General features: G+C 46.7%; 2 protein-coding genes across 3 annotated transcripts; one reads left to right on the forward strand and one right to left on the reverse strand.

The window, feature by feature from the left end:
* Positions 1-134: 134 nt before the first annotated feature.
* Positions 135-7,859, reverse strand: tmem64 (transmembrane protein 64). The gene is made up of 4 exons (XM_088404489.1): positions 7,585-7,859; positions 6,574-7,396; positions 3,816-3,971; positions 135-2,928 (listed from the first exon to the last, which is right to left on the reverse strand). Exons 2-4 carry the CDS (start codon positions 7,249-7,251, stop codon positions 2,704-2,706), a joined length of 1,059 nt encoding a protein of 352 aa, XP_088260615.1. The 5' UTR covers positions 7,252-7,396; positions 7,585-7,859; the 3' UTR covers positions 135-2,703.
* A 987-nt stretch (positions 7,860-8,846) lies between these two features.
* Positions 8,847-17,501, forward strand: necab1 (N-terminal EF-hand calcium binding protein 1). 2 transcript variants are annotated; one of them, XM_088404492.1, is made up of 13 exons: positions 8,847-9,123; positions 10,635-10,659; positions 11,346-11,454; positions 12,305-12,330; positions 12,552-12,649; positions 13,468-13,604; positions 14,489-14,610; positions 15,037-15,113; positions 15,375-15,422; positions 15,505-15,617; positions 16,429-16,506; positions 16,653-16,744; positions 17,110-17,501. In XM_088404492.1, the coding sequence occupies exons 1-13, from the start codon at positions 9,037-9,039 to the stop codon at positions 17,136-17,138; spliced, it is 1,041 nt and encodes a 346-aa protein (XP_088260618.1). In that variant the 5' UTR covers positions 8,847-9,036; the 3' UTR covers positions 17,139-17,501. The 2 variants fall into 2 exon arrangements, with proteins under 2 accessions (XP_088260618.1, XP_088260617.1); XM_088404491.1 differs by having other exon boundaries at positions 8,864-9,123; positions 15,034-15,113.
* The last annotated feature ends 129 nt before the right edge of the window (positions 17,502-17,630 follow it).

The following is a 17,630-nucleotide window of genomic DNA, read 5'->3' on the forward strand; positions in this document are numbered from 1 at the left end:
TTGAATTATTTTATCCAATGAACAAAACTTTATATCGTATTTGTTATATATTAAATTCAAGTTCTTTCTTCTGCTCCCGGGTGGCAGCAATGGAATTAAAATATTCAAAAGTTCAAAACAAAACAAGCGGCAGGTAGTAAAAGCCATTTTAATCTCTCTGTCTGTCTCATAAATAACACTGAACAAAGAGTCACGCTGTGCATAAATATCCATGTATGTACATACAGTATATATATATATATATTTATGCACTGTCAAATTGCGTGTGTGTATAGGAAAATACAGCATGTGTGTACAGTAATGCACTTAATACCGACCGGGGGAAGCGTCGTCTTCCCTTTGAGTCACTTGTTGCATAACTAGCACTAAGTTTTATATAGTCCCTCCCATCTTCCCCCAATTTTTTTTTTTTTGCATCAATTAATACTACCAAAAATCAAACACTCTCCACATTTGTAAACTGAAAAAAAAAAAATCATTGATACATAGATGCCAATAAAAGGATGTCAGACATCACGCGGCTCATGAGTATTCATGAGGCATTCGGATGCAAATGCAAACCGGGGAATGTGGACACCCTGCCTATTTTCCTTCATAAAATGAATATCACACTTTTTTTTTTTTTTTTGCATGAGGCTATGCAAATATTATTGCTAAGGTCAAGACAGGAGGGGGCCCCTTCAACCAGCCAGCGATCGCATCAATAAAAGCGCAACACGAAAAGATGGATCTGATGGGGGAGCCCTTGTGTGTCGTCCGCAACACTTTGCCTTGGTGTCAACATTTAAAAAACTAAATCAAGCTTATTTGCACATTCACTGTTTGTTTTTTTTAGTGCCCGTGTTGATTGTCAGCTTGTTGCCAGCAAAGAACCACAAAATGAAGTAAAAAAAATATATTTATATATCAACGTGTCGCTTTTGAGGTAAACGTAAAGACTTTTCCAGCCCCCCCCCCCCCAAAGAAGCAATATCAGGGCAAAGAGGAAATAAGACGGCCTAGCGTTCACTGCAATCGCGGATTTCTTCTGTTAATCGGTTCTGTTAAATCATAGGTGCGAAACTCAAGGCCCGGGGCCCGGATTCGGCCCGCCACATCAATTTATTAGGCCCGCGAAATACTGAGCAAACTTCACATTTCTGGTTAAAATACTAAATTTGCAAGTTGTCCTCAACATTTAAAAATTTGCTGGTAAAAATAAGAAGCATTTTTTGTTCCCAATATCTCTTCTGAACAGTTTTTACCAGCCTCTTATTTCAAAACTAGTTAGAAGTGTGACAAACACAGCTAAAATTGATTTGATTTCACATTTATAGCGGCCCTCTGACAAAAATTAAAAGGACAATCCGGCCCCCCATAAATATGAGGTAGACACCCCCGTAAATGATCACTGTGGATTTTTTCTCCGCATAATTTTCGGAATAGTTCCATTTGTAAACGATGAACTTTTCGTCCCGCTAGCTTAACCGATCCTCAACTAAAATGGAAACTTTGTCCTTCCTTTTGTCACCACTTACTTCACCTAAATGACCACTTTTTCCCCTGTTGAATTAAAAAAAACCATCTCTTTAATAAGAGTCCAGACATTCAATCTCAGATACGTTTCGTATCCACGTATTACTTAAGTATCTGCATATTGACGATACTTGAGTATCTAATACTAAATTCACTGGGATTTATTGTCCGGACTCATCAAAAAAAAGTGAAAATACGTCCCGGGCGTTGAAAAATGTCATCTATATCTGTCATCGATTTTTGTTTTGCCCAATTTTTGCTGTGTCTCAATATATCGCGATACACTTTTAAGACACAATATCCGCCACTAGTTTCCGCCGCATCCTTGAACTATTGGGAGTTTTGTCTCGGTAAATAACCGACCGGATGGCGATATTGGTTTAGCTGAGCCCGTAAAATTATTTCGTCATTTGTTTCGGCAATATTCCGATTTTTGGGGGGGGGGATTTTTGAGCCTGAAAATAACGCGATTCAAAACGTTAGGCCTTTCGCGATCGTGAATTTATTCGTGTTCTCGCCGGCGCAAAATAGCAGCTAGGCCCGCCAAGTTTTTTTCCCCTTGCAAAGTTAAGACTTTTGTAATCGCATTCCGGTATAATTTCACGACGGCCGTCAAACCTCTTTGAACTTTTTAGTCGCTTGATGATATCGACAAAATAAAACGAGCGAATTATGGCACGTAAAAAGGCTTCCTTTAGCTTAGTTTCCGACATTCCCGCCAACATTCTGGAATGAACCGCGCTCTCTCTCTCTCTCTCGCCGCGGACGTTGCGAAGAATCGAGGATATTTTTTTGTTCGTACAAAAAAAATGGGAATGAAGTCCAACGTTCATTCCTGAGTTTTCTGTCTCAACCGATCAGAGTCGCCGCCCCGAAAAGTGAGACGCTCAACTCCGAAGCGCTCTATTGCGATGTCACCGAAAACCATCAACGCCCTCGGTGTCACGGTCGCGTCGCATTCTCATTGGCGTTCTTACGTTTTGCTCTCGGTTAACGACAACGCCGAGCTAACGTTGTAGGAAAGAAGGTGCATAGGTGGCCGTCGGTTTCGCACCGAAAACAAATCCGGTCGACATTCAAAGTTTTCTGTCAGTGACATCTCTTGAGGTCCCTTAGTCGAAAGTCCGGGAGAAAAAAAAAAAAAATCTTCCCGCCGACGCCGTCGGTCCGTGTCGGCGGCGTCCGCGGTCACACCACGTTGACGATGGACGCCGCCGCCGCCGCGCGTTTGCCGCAGTACGTGAAGCCGACGTGGTTGGCGGGGGACGAGGACGACGAGGGCGACGAGGGCGACGGGGACAAACCGTTGACGTGCGACGATCGCAACTCCATCTGGCAGGCGGCGATGGCGGCGTTGAGCTCCACCTGAGCGCGGTGCACCACGTAGAACGTCAGCCCGATGCTGATCACGATCTGAAAGCATGCAAAGCGCCCGCTCAACACTTGGACTCCGACCCCCTCTCCAAAAGTTGTCAAAAAACTAAGTCCAAAGCGGCACCCGCTCCCTACGAATGCGTCGTAACCACGACGGCCACGGAAACGTTTCATGCCATTCATATGGCTTTTTTGCTCTTCTTTCTGTCGAAAAAACTTGATGCCAAGGAATTGCGGCTTGGTGAAAATTCACTGTTGGACTATTACATTTTTCCCTTGAAAATAAAAATCATTATTTACTGGGGAAAAAAAAAACAAACAATAACAGCCTCGTTCTCTACAATAATTACGAAGCTCCGTGTTGGAACTGTGCCTAACATTTCTTTCGGCGTTTGTACTCGCGTCATTTGCAGCATTGTGGAATCGCGCCAAATCGTCTAAAAAATTCCGGTCGAACCTGCCGCGCACTTGGCACAGCGTACGAAAAACCCTTTCGGATATTTCGAGAGGTGTGACGAGTAAAAGGTTTGTCACCTGCTTGCTGGCTGAACATTAACGATGATAAGAAAGAAAGAAAGAGAGAGAGGGAGGGAGGGAGGGAGAGAGACGGATCCACACACACAAAATAGGTATTTACTTAATAACAACATTTAAAAAAAATGATACTGTCCTTTCAATTTTGACTCATTTATTTGTCGAATCGGTTTATTAGGATTAAGGTCGGACGTGTTCTATAGTTTAGCGGGTAGGGAATATTTTTGAGCCAGGTTTTCAGAGCTCCCCGTTTTATTTGTGCGGTCAATATGGGTTTGTTTTTTTTTTTTTGCAATTGGGTGGTTTGCAACCCGAGTTGAGATGCAAAGCACCCCGTCCCGTCCCGTCCCGTCCCGTCCCGTCGCGGCGCGGCGCAGTTTTGCGTGTGCCACCTGCAGCCCGAAGACAAAGTAGCCGCTGACGCTCTGCTGGGCGATGACGTCCTCCATGGTGCGCAGCGTGCTGCCCAGGTAGGAGTTGAGCAGCTGGGTGGGCAGCAGGCCCGCCGAGGACACCAGCAGGTACTTTGGCAAGGACACGTCTGTGATCTGCCCGACACAAAGGGACAAACGCTCGTTAGGAAAGCAAAACTGCTTCGCCGCCGCCTCCCACGCGTTTGATACGCAATGAGCAGCCCCCCCCCAAAAAGATTATCATCTATATTAGTTTTATGTTTTGTTTTCTTTTTTACCTAATCCAACCAAGACAGTAAAAAATATCAAGAAAAATAATGTAAGCCCGCCACTAGAGTCATAGATTTCCATTGATGACCCTCATTTTAATGGCAGGTTAACATCACTATTTTTCTTGATATCGTGCTCCTGTCTAAGTTTCTTTTATGATTTATATATATGTGTGTGTGAGAGACGTAGTAAGTTTTAAATAATATGTACGACAAGAGGAAAAATAGCTAGTCAAATTGCAAGATAAACAATAACCATATACATTTATTACCGTTTAAAAACAAGATGGTGGAAGATCGACGACAGGCGGGCTAAAGTCCGGCCGGTATCAGGGTTGAAGTGGCGCCGTGAGCGCGCGGCTTGATCAAGCGATGACACAACAGCGATCGTGCGTGTATTGCGCGCGACCTTGGACGGTAGCGCGGCCGATAGCGGCGAGCGGGCGCCGGGCCATCGCGCCCGGACGCCAAAGCCAATTTATTCTCTGGTGCCGGCATTTTTTTCCATTTCTTTTGTGCTTTTAGAGAATTGTAAACTTTAAAAGAGGCGGCATGTACAATATAGCGCCATATTTCAAGATTCTCTCCATATATTCCATTTTTGTTGATTGCTTGCCGACCCTCACAAGGGTCACGGGGTACGCGCTGGACTGACTGGTTGCCAGCCATTCGCATGAATACAAATAAATATGTTCTAAGTACATCTATTTCTGAGAGGACGTAGGCTGTGCCGCAATTTTTCAAAGAGGCTTTTCTTTTTGAAATATTTGAATGAACAAGTGCGATATTCCAGCCGCGATGGCGAGCGAGCCGAGCCGAGCGGAGCGGAGCGGACAAACAAGTCTCCCTTGTTTTTTTTTCGACGCCGGCGAGCGCTACGATAGTTGACAGCGCGTGATTACTGAACGAGCGAGTCGCCCCGAGGCCCGGGCGCCGACTCCTCGGCGCCGCGAGCCGCGAATGCCTTTCGTGCTCGGCGCTTCGTCCTACACCCCGCTTCCACCGTGGGCTCGTTTTCTTCACGCCGGATATGTTCCTGAAGCTATAAACACACACGCACGCAAAGGGGGCGGGCAGCTTTGAAGCCATCGTTAGACCCTTAAAAAGAGCATTCTTCTTCTTTGCGGACAGCGCATTGCCACAGGGGCGGCGCCATACAAAATAAACATTTTCAAAGAAGTCTTCATCGTCAATATCTTCAAAGACACTCTGATAATAAAATGGCAACCTTCCAGCAAAGTTTAGCAAATGGCTCACAAAAACGATTTTGCAGGTCTCTGGGCTTTATGTCCGTTCTGTAGCAATGGTGTCCAAACTACGGCCCGGGAGTGCCAATTTCTTTTTTTAGCCGTGCTCTTTCTGTTCTGAAATTTTGCTTTGTGTTTATACGTGCGGAAAAAAAACAAAAAGAAGGACCAAAAATCACTCACTGCATTCAATATTACTCCCATCATTCCCCGCCGTGGACGTTTATGGCGCCACCTCCTAACACCTGGAAACGACGGGACGGTAAACCATCCGGGGATAGCGCTTCCGATGGGAACTGGACCGGTTTCTTATTTACGCGAGTCAGCCTTGTCAAAAAGGGCAAATGAAAAACAAGGACGCACTGGAAGCGCTCTACAATGAGCTGAAAGCGGAAACGCGTGCGGCAGTCCTGCAGCTCAGGCTTTCGGCCACGCTCACATTTTGCAACCCTTCGCAAATATTTGCTGTATTTTTCCATTACTGACACATCAAAGCAACGCCACCGCATCAGAATATTACGCTAACAATTATTCACTGTTTGACAGATTACTAATAAAGAGAATAATCTAACTTTGTGGAAAATAAGTAATAATCTTACCGAAACAGTATTGTGACTGCACGGGGAATGATACAAAATCGTAATTTAATAACGTCACATAGCATTTCTATTTTTAGCATTTTTTCTAACAAAGACACAAACAACAAAACATATACTTTGAAAAACAACCATTTTTGGCGATTTATGACAAACGGTTTGTTTTTATTACGGGAATTTAAAACATGCTTTTCATATGATTCCATTTATTTGACAAAATCCTACGTCAACAGTGAAATGCAACATCTAATTTGTGAATGAAAACTAACTGACAAGTCATTTTAACCCAAATTAGAGTTCAATTACTTTGATTGATTGCCAATCCCTAATTGTTGCACCACTAAGATTGTCCATTAGGGCTGCAGCTAATCAATCAATCATTTTAATCAATGAATTGGATTAAACTAACACCATCATCTGCATCATTCAATTTTAAAAATAGAGAATTATTTGACATAGAACGCGCAGAAAATACAGAAAAATAAATGACGATTCTGTCGATGTTGCGGTACGTCACATGAGCAAATAAAACGTAGTTAATAATTTTCCTTTTTTTTTTTTTAATGGGCGTGAGCGGCCCTTGTGCAAGTGCGAGGCGGCGCGGGAGCGTCGGGCGCATACTCACAGAGAAAACTGCATTTTGGAGTCCAAACGGAATGGGGGTGAGTCTCGCTAAGGCCACGACTTTGAGTCCGCTGCCCCCCTCCACCACGCGGATGATGGCGCTCAGCCGCTCGCTGGCGCCCACCTTGCGCAGCACCCAGCCCGTCAGCAGCCGCTTGCAGGCCAGGTGGGCCACCAAGGTGCCGATCAGGACGCCCACCGTCACCAGCCCCACGCCGGGCGCGAAGCCGTACAGGTATCCGGCCGCCACGTTCAGCAGGATGTAGCCCCAGCCGCACGGGAAGGACACGCCGATGAAGCCCAGGACGAAGAGCAGCGCCCCCGCCAGGCTGTCCAGGCCCTCCGCCCACAGCAGGAGGTCCTTCAGGTGATGGCGGACCAGCGCCACCGAGGAGAAGCACAGGCCCGCCAGGACGCACGCCAGGAGGGCGCTCCTCAGGCAGAAGGGCGTGACCGGGCACGGGGAGCGGGAATCCCCCCCGCCGACCTCGCACGCAGCCTCCGGGTCACCGGCAGCGCCCCCGCCGGCGCACGCCAGCAGCTCCATCTTGCCGCTCTCGTCAACTCCGCCGCCGCTCCGGTGCAGCCATCGGTTGAGCTGGATGTGTGCCCTGCCCGCCGCGTGTTTGGCCAGTCGGGCGAGCAGCTGCGCGCCGGGGGGGGACCCCGACAGCGACATCGTTGGTCCTCCCGCCGGGAGGGGGCGGCAGCCACCCGGGGGCTCCTGTCACCTTTCACCAGATGCCTTCTTTTTTCTTCATACCGGACTTAAGGTGGAATTCACATACATCGTTTGCGGCCGACGTGATACATAAAGTGTTCCGCTGTTGAGAAGAAAAATAAATAAATACTGGGGACTCAGGTGCTGGGGGTGGTGCGCGTGACGTCATCTCGGCTTCTAGCTTCCGTGGCCCGAACACTTCCGCGGGGTCATGGCACGGTCGTTCCGCGGCACAAGCATACAAGAAATATCTCGGGGCTTAAGTGGGCGAACTTATTTGTCAAGACTCACCCTGTCGAGCTCAATGGCGTGAAATGACAACACGGCTAGCCACTAGCTCGCTTGCCGCAGGGCTAAAGTCCCCTCGCCGACGTATCACAGCCATGTCTGGATTCAAGAGCCAAAATGCCTCCAATTCGTCAAAATTGTAAATATTTATCCTCTTTTTTGATCCCGTCGTCAACATTAGAGCGTATTTTGCTACTGCCTCTGCTTTCAGTTCTTGCTCCAAGTGCTGCTGTTTGTGTCCCAGATGCCAAGCAAAGCCCAACTGCTTCTCACGTGACTACAACCCGCCCCTCCCCCTTCCCCCTTTCCATGCCTGTCGGACCAATCACAGCGTTCCCGTCTGAGCTCGCGAGATTCGGCCACGAGTCAGGTTGCGTTTCCTCTGATATGGGTTACCCGTCAACCGTGTTGCCACATAAGCAAAATGAACGCTAATGTCATTTAAAACATTAAATACTAAATTAAAACAAAGTGATCAATATTTGGCTATTCAAACAAGCCGTGCTGTAGCTTTAATGCCTAGCCGATAGTCATGCGTGTTTAGCACAAACTGCTCCTGGCCTCGTGAACCCACTGAATAAATATAACTCTATTGCATAATTATATTTACTCTTTTGTTATCCAAGAACTTCACTGCAGGTTGTCATTCCGCGTTTTATCACTGATTACGCTGACATGTACTTTGACCCGTCTTTGAACATGTAAAAAAAAAAAAAAGATATTAATTTCATTTTACGATTAAATGCATTTACTTTGGGTTCATGGACAGTTTTCTGTTATTGACAATTTGACATTTTCCTCATTGCGAATTTGAGTTCTACAAAATGTAAATGTTTATGCACCATCGCGGGGATCCACTCGAGGGCGCCATTGCACAGTTTATCACCTGCCCGATGGCACAATCGCTTTGTTTTTGTTTTAAAGATTCATCGTATTTTTTGACAACAAAACAAGAGATTAAATTGCTGAAGTACAAAAAAAAACAAAAGATTAAATCGTTGAAATAAAAAACATACATACATAATTAAAAAGTATGTGTAATTACTAAAGGACTCAACATTTAATAGGATTTACAGATTTTTCTCACGCTTTTTTTGCATCAACTTCTTCTACAATAAACGAAAGAGAGCATGTAATGCCGCCAAAATAAAAGCATCTGCTCATCTGCACTGCTGTAAACGAGTAGTCGCTGAAATTCAGAATGACTCTCTCCATGTTTTATCCCGAATAATCTTGTTGAAAAACAGCGTCGAAAGAGATTTTGTTTTAGAGAACGCGATTTGTTATCCAAAACGGAAATGGTGTGTATTTCCGGCAGCTTGACAGTTTGCAGAGTCGCTGCTTGTGACCAGCTACAGAAAACGAGAGGCAGAGCGCAGCTTCCTCCAGTCTTTCACGTTCCTGCGCACTTTCCAAAAGGAGGGAAAAAAACAAAAACCAAATTTGACATTTTTGATGATGGATTGCTCAGAAGTGGCACCTGTGTGCGACGAGCCCGGCGTCCAGACTGAGCTGAAAAAGGGAATGTCCATTTTCATTGATGTAAGTACAATATTCTTTTGAATATTATCACAAGTATTTTAGCCTCCTTAGCACCCTAAAAACAAAATTACAAAAAAAAAATGGAGGTTAAAAAAATAGTTATTTTTGTGATATTTTGGTGTTGAACGTTGTATTATTGTTTCCTGCATTTGAAATAAATTTACATTGGGTTCAAGAAATCAAGAGATGAAGATCTGCTCTGTGCATCTTATCATACTGGTATCAAGCATGCGTGTTTGTGTGCGTGTATGGTTATGTGCATAGGAGGTGATCAAATTCCAAGGATTTGGCCAAAATGGCCAATTCAAAGCAAAATGGCCGACTTCCTGTTTAATTTCGGACATAGGTCCTTGAGACATTTTTGTGTGGCATGCTACGGTAAACATGTCTGTCAAATTTCATGTAGTTTGGTGAAACTGATGGCAGGGGCTGATGGTTTTTTTTTTTCTTTTTTTGCCCCTGAGGCGTCTTAAAGTATTAACTCAGCCATGTAAACTACTACACAATCTTACAGTCTGTGTGTGTGTGTGTTTTTTTTTTTTTTGGAAACTTAGTTTAACACTAACATCCGGTCAAGTCATGGAAGATTTGAAAATGGTCTCACGCAACTCCATGCAAAGTAAACTATGTGAACTAATATTATACTCTCAGTTATCCATTTTATGTCCATATTTTTGTGAGGACAAAATCAGACAATCAATTCCAATAAGCTCAAGAAAAGAGGCACTGAGTAGGAATTGGATGTGACCCCATCCCAGTTTAATTGTGTAGAAGTCCGCTATGTGACCCGACGCTCCGCTCATAGTCCATCACGTTTGTTTTTTGTTTTTTTTGTAAATATCATCGAGCAAAGGTCAGGAATTGGTGAGATTCGATCCCGTTTTATTTATGTGAACTACGCTTTCCGAGAGCCCGCCAATCCTTTTGCGTGCATTGAAAATATGCCAGAGAGCGATGGCGGTCCATCACGGGACGGTTGGAATCGAGCCCGACGGCACTAGACTATCAATGGCCCAGCCGGCGTTTCTTTGCGTAAGTACTGGACACAAAATCCAGGAGTGATCAGCAGTCGGTCTGAGGATCATTGAGAACGGGGCCTTGTGTGGAAGTCAGCTATGTGAACCACTACAAAACCGGTAGCCGGCCATTTTTTTTAAACGGCATTTGAGAAACTGATCACGGGTCGAGTGCAAACGGGAACCAGCGTTGGAATCGATCCCACAATAGTGACAGGAAAGTCAGCTAGGTGAAGCGCTACACTAGCAATGCTAAGCATTCGTGCTAGGAGGAATAGTAAGAAGATCGCGGGGGTCCGTGCGCACGGTGCGCCCATGAGTAAGTGGAGCCCGAGCGGGCGACGCGATTTTCCCCGACTCTGACTGATGTGTTCAAAAGCGACGCGGTCACCTCGCCTTTCATGTCCAATGTGGGACATCCGCATCAATAATTTAGCAAGGCGCCGCTTCGCCATCACGCGCGCGCAACTTTAACATCCATGTTCTGTCTTACAGATTTTGCGACGGGCGGACAAAAACGGTAAGTGGCGTTCCGTCCGGTGTCGTTGTTGCGCTCGGTGATTCCCCGCTGATGGCCCGTTTCCATGGAGACAGCAAAAGTGACCAGACCCGCCGCCGTGGCAGCTTTTCATCAAGGAAAATTGATGAGTAGTTGAGGAGCATGGTACATGATAAATTTAATAAATATATTTTCAAATTTGGACAACGTTAATCTCTTTTTTAATTATATAAAAAAATGGGATTAAAATAAAAAACACATATATTTTCCATAAAATCCTAACAAAAAGGTTCAAATATAATTTTGTAAAGTTCTCCAAAATTTCAAAATAAGAGACATGTAAACATTTCGCTCGTCTCTAAGTGTAAAAAGTGAATTATGAATATAAATACATACAGTACTTTTAAAGCGATCCGTCGGCCATCGGATGCACCAAAAGGCCGACAATCGGCGCTGATAATCAGGCCTTTCCGATAATGGCTCTATGCCTGAGCCACATCCCCCATCAATGTGACACAGCAGACACCTACTGCGACTTATTTGGATTTGGACTTATGGAACACAAAGCGTGGAGCAAGATGCAGACCGATTAAACGATATTGACACGTACATATTCTTTATCCTCTGCAAAGAATGACGACTTCTTTTGCAACATTAGCATCCTGGCTTTTCGCACGATTCATGCGAGCGTTCGTCTCCGCCCGCAGACGACGGCAAGCTGTCCTTCGACGAGTTCAAGGCCTACTTCTCGGACGGCGTCCTGACGCCGGAGGAGCTGAAGGAGCTCTTCCACGCCATCGACAGCCACCGCACCGAGTGAGCGGCCATTCGCAAGGCTTGAACCCAATCTTTCAATCGGGGCACATGAAATATTCAGACGGATCTCTCGCCAAGATATTATTGCCGCCGCCAAAAAAGAAGATTTCGTGTGCGTGTGTTTGCAACTCCCTGTCTGCGGTTTTTCATTTTCAGTCACGGGAGAAAGTTCTTCTCTCAGATATCGTCGGATGGGGCCAAAAGCCTTCAAAAATCACCTCAATTCCAACTAGCTTAATGCTAACACATAACCGGAAAGGTCTTTGATAGGCTAATTAAAGTAGCGTCCATATCGGCGCGGTTCAAAACAGCTTATGATTAACACGAGCACATGGAGATAAACCGTACGAGAATATTCACCGGCGAATTCGTCGACAACTAATCGACGATCAAATTCATCGACGGCTATTGAAGTCGTCACGTTATCGTTTGGCGCCGCTATTTAATCCAAAACTGAAATTGAAAGCCTTCAATTTCAGACATTATTCTCATTTTGCCGTTTGTGTTTAATCAAAATAAGATCTGTGATGTGACCTTGACAAAACGATGACCGAGACAGAAAGGTCATTTCCTCCCGCAGGGCATCGCTTAACTCTTCGTAAATTGTCTCTTTAAACAGTCAAAAATAACAACAATCATTGATGAATGAACTCTGAACGGGAAAAACATATACCCGTGCAAATTTCGACCCGATCATGCGATTGATGGAATAATCGATACTCGCGGGCATAGATTCTTTATCCTCAGCCGACAAAGACTTTACACTGCGGCTTTGAATTGTGAATTTGACTTTGAAGAAGCGATTCATTGGACTGACATGCCCGCGCGCGCGTGTGTGTTTACACTGCAGCAACGTGGACACGGACGAACTGTGTGGTAAGTCCGCTTGATTTGATTTTGCTTGCGTTTCCCGATGGCGTCCAAACGCCACTCCGCAACGCCACGCGTAGCTGAAAGGACAACGGGGCGGGTCGCCGCCCGGCCCGAGGTTCCCGCCGCCTGAGCGACTCTAGTTACGTCCCGACGGCGCCCGCAGCCGCCGCGTGTGTCGCTTTGGTGGATGTCAGCTGGCTATTTTTTTTTTCTTTTCTTTGAAGAGTACTTCTCACGACACCTGGGGGAATACAAGAATGTCCTTGGCGCCCTGGAGGACCTCAACATGTCCATATTGAAGGCCATGGACAAGACAAAGAAGGTAGGCCGGCTCATTTGAATGAATCCAAAGAGTAGCGGAACCGTATTTGGAAAGCTAAATGGGAAGCGTCTGTTTGGCGCCTATATGCGGTCCGTGCATTGATGCGCGTGGGCGTCTTAGAAAGAGCCAATATGTTTGGCGCGCGCGGAGACACGCCGACGCTATTTACACGCGTGCGCGGCAACGCTTGGCTACTATGCATCAAGCTGTGCTTCTTTGACAAACAAACAAAACTGCACAAAATGAATCAATCCTAGCTTGGATTTCCATATACGGTTCCCATGTAGGTTATCAAGTGGGCCAGGGAAGTTTGAAAGGGTCTAAAGTTGACTAAATCACACACTGATGGCATGCTTTTTTTTTTGCACGGGTTGAGGGCTACTTGGCTGAAAAGCTATTTCACAGGGGGTGCGAGCCACTGTTTTCCAACGTAGTCTCAAACTCCCCCCAAAAAAGTGGCTCCAACTTAAGTTAGCAAAAGCGCTTCCTGCTAAGTTTGCAAAACGCATTCCGGGTTTTGCTTCCCGGATTTTGCTCCCATTTGTCATGAATAATCATTCATTGTCATTCATTCAATGATTCATTGAAAAATGATGTTGGTTTTGGCTTCAGGTGCCACAAAGGGTTCCCAAATTGACACAACCCAAACAACAAACGCGCTCAGCGGATTTCATGCGGGCGTCCGCGCTCTAACGAATCTTAATGAATTGCCATCCCGCGGGCCCGACTTTAATTAGACGTTGAGTGACTGGAAGTCAACGTGTGCTTATTATCGCTTAGCTCTTTTTTGTTTTTTTGGGTGGCCTCGTGATGGACAGGATTACCAAGAGTCCACCCACCTGGAGCAGTTCGTGACCCGCTTCCTGCTGAAGGAGACGACCAATCAGCTTCACTCGCTGCAGAGCTCGCTGGAATGCGCCATGGAGACCACGGCCGAGCAGACGCGGCGAGAAAAGTGAGAGGACGGAGCGGCGCGTGACCGCCTGCTTTTTTTTTTTTTTTTTTTCCACATGCCACCTCCCGCGGGGAGAATGCATGAGCTCCTTTGAACCGGAGAGAAGTAAAAGATGAAGGTCAGCGCGCTAGAGCGCGACACGCGCCGATAAAACTGTTGCCATGGCGCCGGGATGGCAGCTCGTCCCTCCCAGGGCTTATTGATAAGCCGCGCTTTCGGTCCAGATTTAGACGAGACCGCGTCACGTCCAAAATATTCGGTTGCTCCCAATAATTTCGCTAGCAGCCGCAATGAGCCGGAATGTCTCCAATTGTAAATGTGTTGGCAAACAGGTTGTTTTTCTCCCTGGCCTTGGCCCAAGGCGCCATCTTCGATGCAAGCTGGCTTGACGTCCCTTGGTCGCGTCTTCTTCCTTCTCTCGCCGCCGCTCATCACGCGTCCTCTCAATTTGGCTCTCGCGTGAGGGTCCCCGACTCCCGGAGGCGCGTCCCTTCTTCTCCTTCCCTCGTCTCGGAAGTGGCGGGAATTCCCCCGTTGGCGAATATTTGCCAGAGGACTCGAGCGGCTCTTAATTGCTTTCCGTGGTCGCTTTGAGACGTGTGAAAAGGGAACATTCAAAGCCTCTTCGCTTTTTTTTATTGAAGTCTGAGGGGGTCTGCGTGTCGCACGGAGCAATTAAAGCCTGTCGCCCGGAATAAGACGGCGCGGGAGGACAAACCGGCCCATTAGCACCTCCGCCCACACTCGAGCGCCCGCCGCCGCAGACACTCTCTCGTCGCCGGCTAATGAATTCGTCGGCACGTCGTTTCCACTGCGCTTGTTACGAAAGAAGGAGCGCACGCGGAGGAGAATGCCGATCGCTGAAGCGTCCTTTGTTCCCACAGACACGGTCCGGCCAAACCGGAGGTTTTGCCCATCCAGTGGTCGGGCCGCCGCTCCAACCGGAGGCTCCAGAGGAACAACAGCCTGTCCCCCAACAACCCCATCATGAGTCTGGTTAACTCGGGTAAGGCCCGGCTCGACGCCGCTTCAGATACCGTAAACGTCAGGAGAAAGGTACGAGACTGGACCTGCTCCAGAAGAAAGAGAGGTATTTTGATCCAGCTCCCTGTTTCCATACGGCAACCTGATCCAGCCGAGGTGCAAGGACGCTTCTACCAGATCTCAACCCCATCTAAGAGAGGTGGCTCTCAGACCTGGTTCCAGACAGAAAGACGTATTAGTAGAAGGCTACCTGATTCGGAGAACATTTTAGCAGGATCCAGTAGAGGTCCAAGGAAGCTGCTACCAGACCTGAAGCTGATCTAAAAGTACTAATAAGCGGCTCCTGAAGCTCCATAAGCTATCAGGCACAAATAATGCGGTCTAGAAGTTCTGTGAAGCAGAATCCAGTCTCAATTTTATGTTTTTTTTGTTTCTCTTTTTCTAGCAGGTGGGTACGAGGAAGATAGCCACTGGACAATCCAAGTGAACAGGCTGCAGAAGCTGATCGACCGACTGGAACAGAGGGTTCGTCTTACCTTACGTTTTTTTTTTTTTTTTTTATCCCGTCTATGCCTGTAAGCCCCAATTATGCCACGTGCGCAAGCAGAACAATGTGAAGAAATGACACTCGCCCACACGCATAGGAAAAAAAAGCCCGATCAAGAAATCTGGAATTGGAAATGTGAGAAATGTGCTCCCAAAGAGTGCAGGGATAAAAAGAAGCAAAATAAAAGACAACGATCGTGCAAAGCGCATCAGCGTGACGCGTGCGTGTCACGTCCGCAGGAGATCCGCCTGGAGCCCGTTGAAGACGACGTCCCCGAGAGCAAGCTGGTGCGTCGCGGCGGTGATGTGCGGTTGTCATGGCGACGCTACTTTGTTCAACACCTTGTCTCTGGCCGGCGTGTGTGGACAGCACATCCTGATCGTGCAGAGGCAGCTGTCCGTGCTGGAGGACGAGCTGGACGACTTTCGTGCGGCGCTCAGACACTACATGGACGCCGCCGGCACGCAGACCGGATGTCTACAGTCAGTGCGCGCGCGCGCACGCGTCCGCTGGCATGCGCGAGTGCTTCACGGGGCAACGGGTGGGCGGGGAGCTCGGATGAATCGATGTAAGCGGATGAATGGGGAAGTTGGTGGTTGGATGGGCCCATGGATGGATGGGCTGAAGGAGGATGGATGGACAGATGCCACGATGGGACGGATTGATGAAAAGGGACGGATGGATGGACAATATGGCTGATGGATGGCTGATGAACAGAATGATGGACAGGTGGATAATGAAAGGGTGATTCGTGGCTATAGAATGGATCGATGGATGGACTGATGAACGAAAGTGGACGGATTACATGTTAGTGTAAACATGCTGTGTGATGGATGATTAAAAAAAAAAGTGGTGGATGTCTGCAGATGAAAAGATGGACGGATGGATGTAAAGCTGGGTTGTATGATGGACGCATGGTTGGGTGAGAAGGGGACATTTAAGGGAAAGTAGGCGGGTGCGGATGAAATGATACGGATCCATCCTTTGGTGGAGGGTACGGCGACGAATCGCATGGCAGCGCGTCAGCGACACATAACACTCCGAGCGAGGCGCAACAACCATTAGCGTGTTTGTGCCTCTTTCACCCCACGTGACCCCGAATCCCTCTCTCCCTTGTCGCTTCGCGTTTTGACACAAGACAGCAGCCTCCGGCGTCTTCCGACATTTGCGACACACGAGACGCTGCGGCCCGCTCGGGCTTGACAAAGCCATGACGTCATCTCCTTGGCGCATGTGGATTTGGGGAATATGATGTAATAAAATGATGACGCGCAGGGCTTTTTGTTTACTTAGCATGGTGCTTCAGCGATTGGCTAACGAGTCGCGCTTCATCCTCTACGAATTCTGGGAGCACAACAACGTGTGGAAAAAGTAAGTTTTCCCTTATTCCCAAAACTCAGTTCACGAGTATCGTACATACGAACGTTTGCGGCGGCCGCGCGTTGAGGTCGGCTGCTGCCATCTAGCGGCACAACAACGTAATCTTACACAAAGGCGGCTTGCGTGTGTTTGTGTAGTCACCTGCAGAGCAACTCCAGCAAGACGTTCCAAAGGGCCAACGTGGACTTCCTGGAGACCCCCGAGAGCGTCACCACCATGCTGCTTCCGGGTAACGCCTCGCAGCATCGCCTCACGCTATTTCATAAAAACGTCATGTCAAATGTTGCACCCGACTGACTCGAGACTCGCGTGGCATGTCGTCATGTGCTTTTCCTTTTACATTTTAAAAAAAATTGTGTGCTGTACTTTTTTTTTCAATTTTCTTGTCCATTTTGGGGGCAATCTTCAAATATTTTTTTTTTTTTCCATAGTACCAATGTGCCACATTCGACTGCATCACAATTATACTTTTAAAAATAGCAAATTTCTCACGCTGTTTATTTAAAGTCTTTGGAAATATTTCTGCATTGGTAATAATTGTATATTGTCATTTTTATGATTTATTTACATTTTCCCATTGCATTTCTCTTTCAGCTTCATGGTGGGTCCTCAACAACAACTGAGAGCAAGGCCGTCACTCACAATCGGAGTACGCACACGCATATACGACGTCATAACAAGCGTTACATAAGTAGTTACTTTCATGTTTAATCTTTGGAATAAAGCCAACGTATAAAATAAATACGAAGGATACATGCACATTCTGGCACATTCTAGTGTTTTCGTGTGCTGACACTCTAAAAAACGACCTCCGGGTGTTCTGATCAACTAACGTCATTGTTTTGGGTGTGACGTAATCTCTCCGTTTGGGATTGAGATTGTAGCAGCAATAGAGGAAATATATGGTTTTAACATACCTCTGTCTTTTGTGTATATTTTCATGCCGCTAAAGCTTAAAATACGTGAAATAAAAAATGTTGCCTAGATCAAGTGTTTGTTTTACCTTCGAACTTGAGGCTTCAAGTGGATGTATTTGTCTCCATCTAACGACGAGTTACGGTAGCGCATCTTATTTTCACCATCGCAGAACAACTTTTTACCTTGAGTAATTAGAA

Source organism: Hippichthys cyanospilos, chromosome 21 (genome assembly GCF_059441005.1).
Source record: "Hippichthys cyanospilos isolate Australia breed blue-spotted pipefish chromosome 21, RoL_Hcya_1.0, whole genome shotgun sequence".
Taxonomy (NCBI): Eukaryota; Metazoa; Chordata; class Actinopteri; order Syngnathiformes; family Syngnathidae; genus Hippichthys; species Hippichthys cyanospilos.

Excerpts from the sequence above, each read along its gene's own strand:
- tmem64 (XM_088404489.1), bottom strand. The coding sequence starts at position 7,251 with ATGTCGCTGTCGGGGTCCCCCCCCGGCGCGCAGCTGCTCGCCCGACTG. Across the intron at positions 3,972-6,573 it reads TCCAAAATGCAGTTTTCTCT|ATCACAGACGTGTCCTTGCC; the intron begins GTGAGTATGCGC and ends TGTGTCGGGCAG. Across the intron at positions 2,929-3,815 it reads ACTTTGTCTTCGGGCTGCAG|ATCGTGATCAGCATCGGGCT; the intron begins GTGGCACACGCA and ends GCATGCTTTCAG.
- necab1 (XM_088404491.1), top strand. The coding sequence starts at position 9,037 with ATGATGGATTGCTCAGAAGTGGCACCTGTGTGCGACGAGCCCGGCGTC. Across the intron at positions 12,331-12,551 it reads GGACACGGACGAACTGTGTG|AGTACTTCTCACGACACCTG; the intron begins GTAAGTCCGCTT and ends TTTTCTTTGAAG. Across the intron at positions 16,745-17,109 it reads CACCACCATGCTGCTTCCGG|CTTCATGGTGGGTCCTCAAC; the intron begins GTAACGCCTCGC and ends TTTCTCTTTCAG.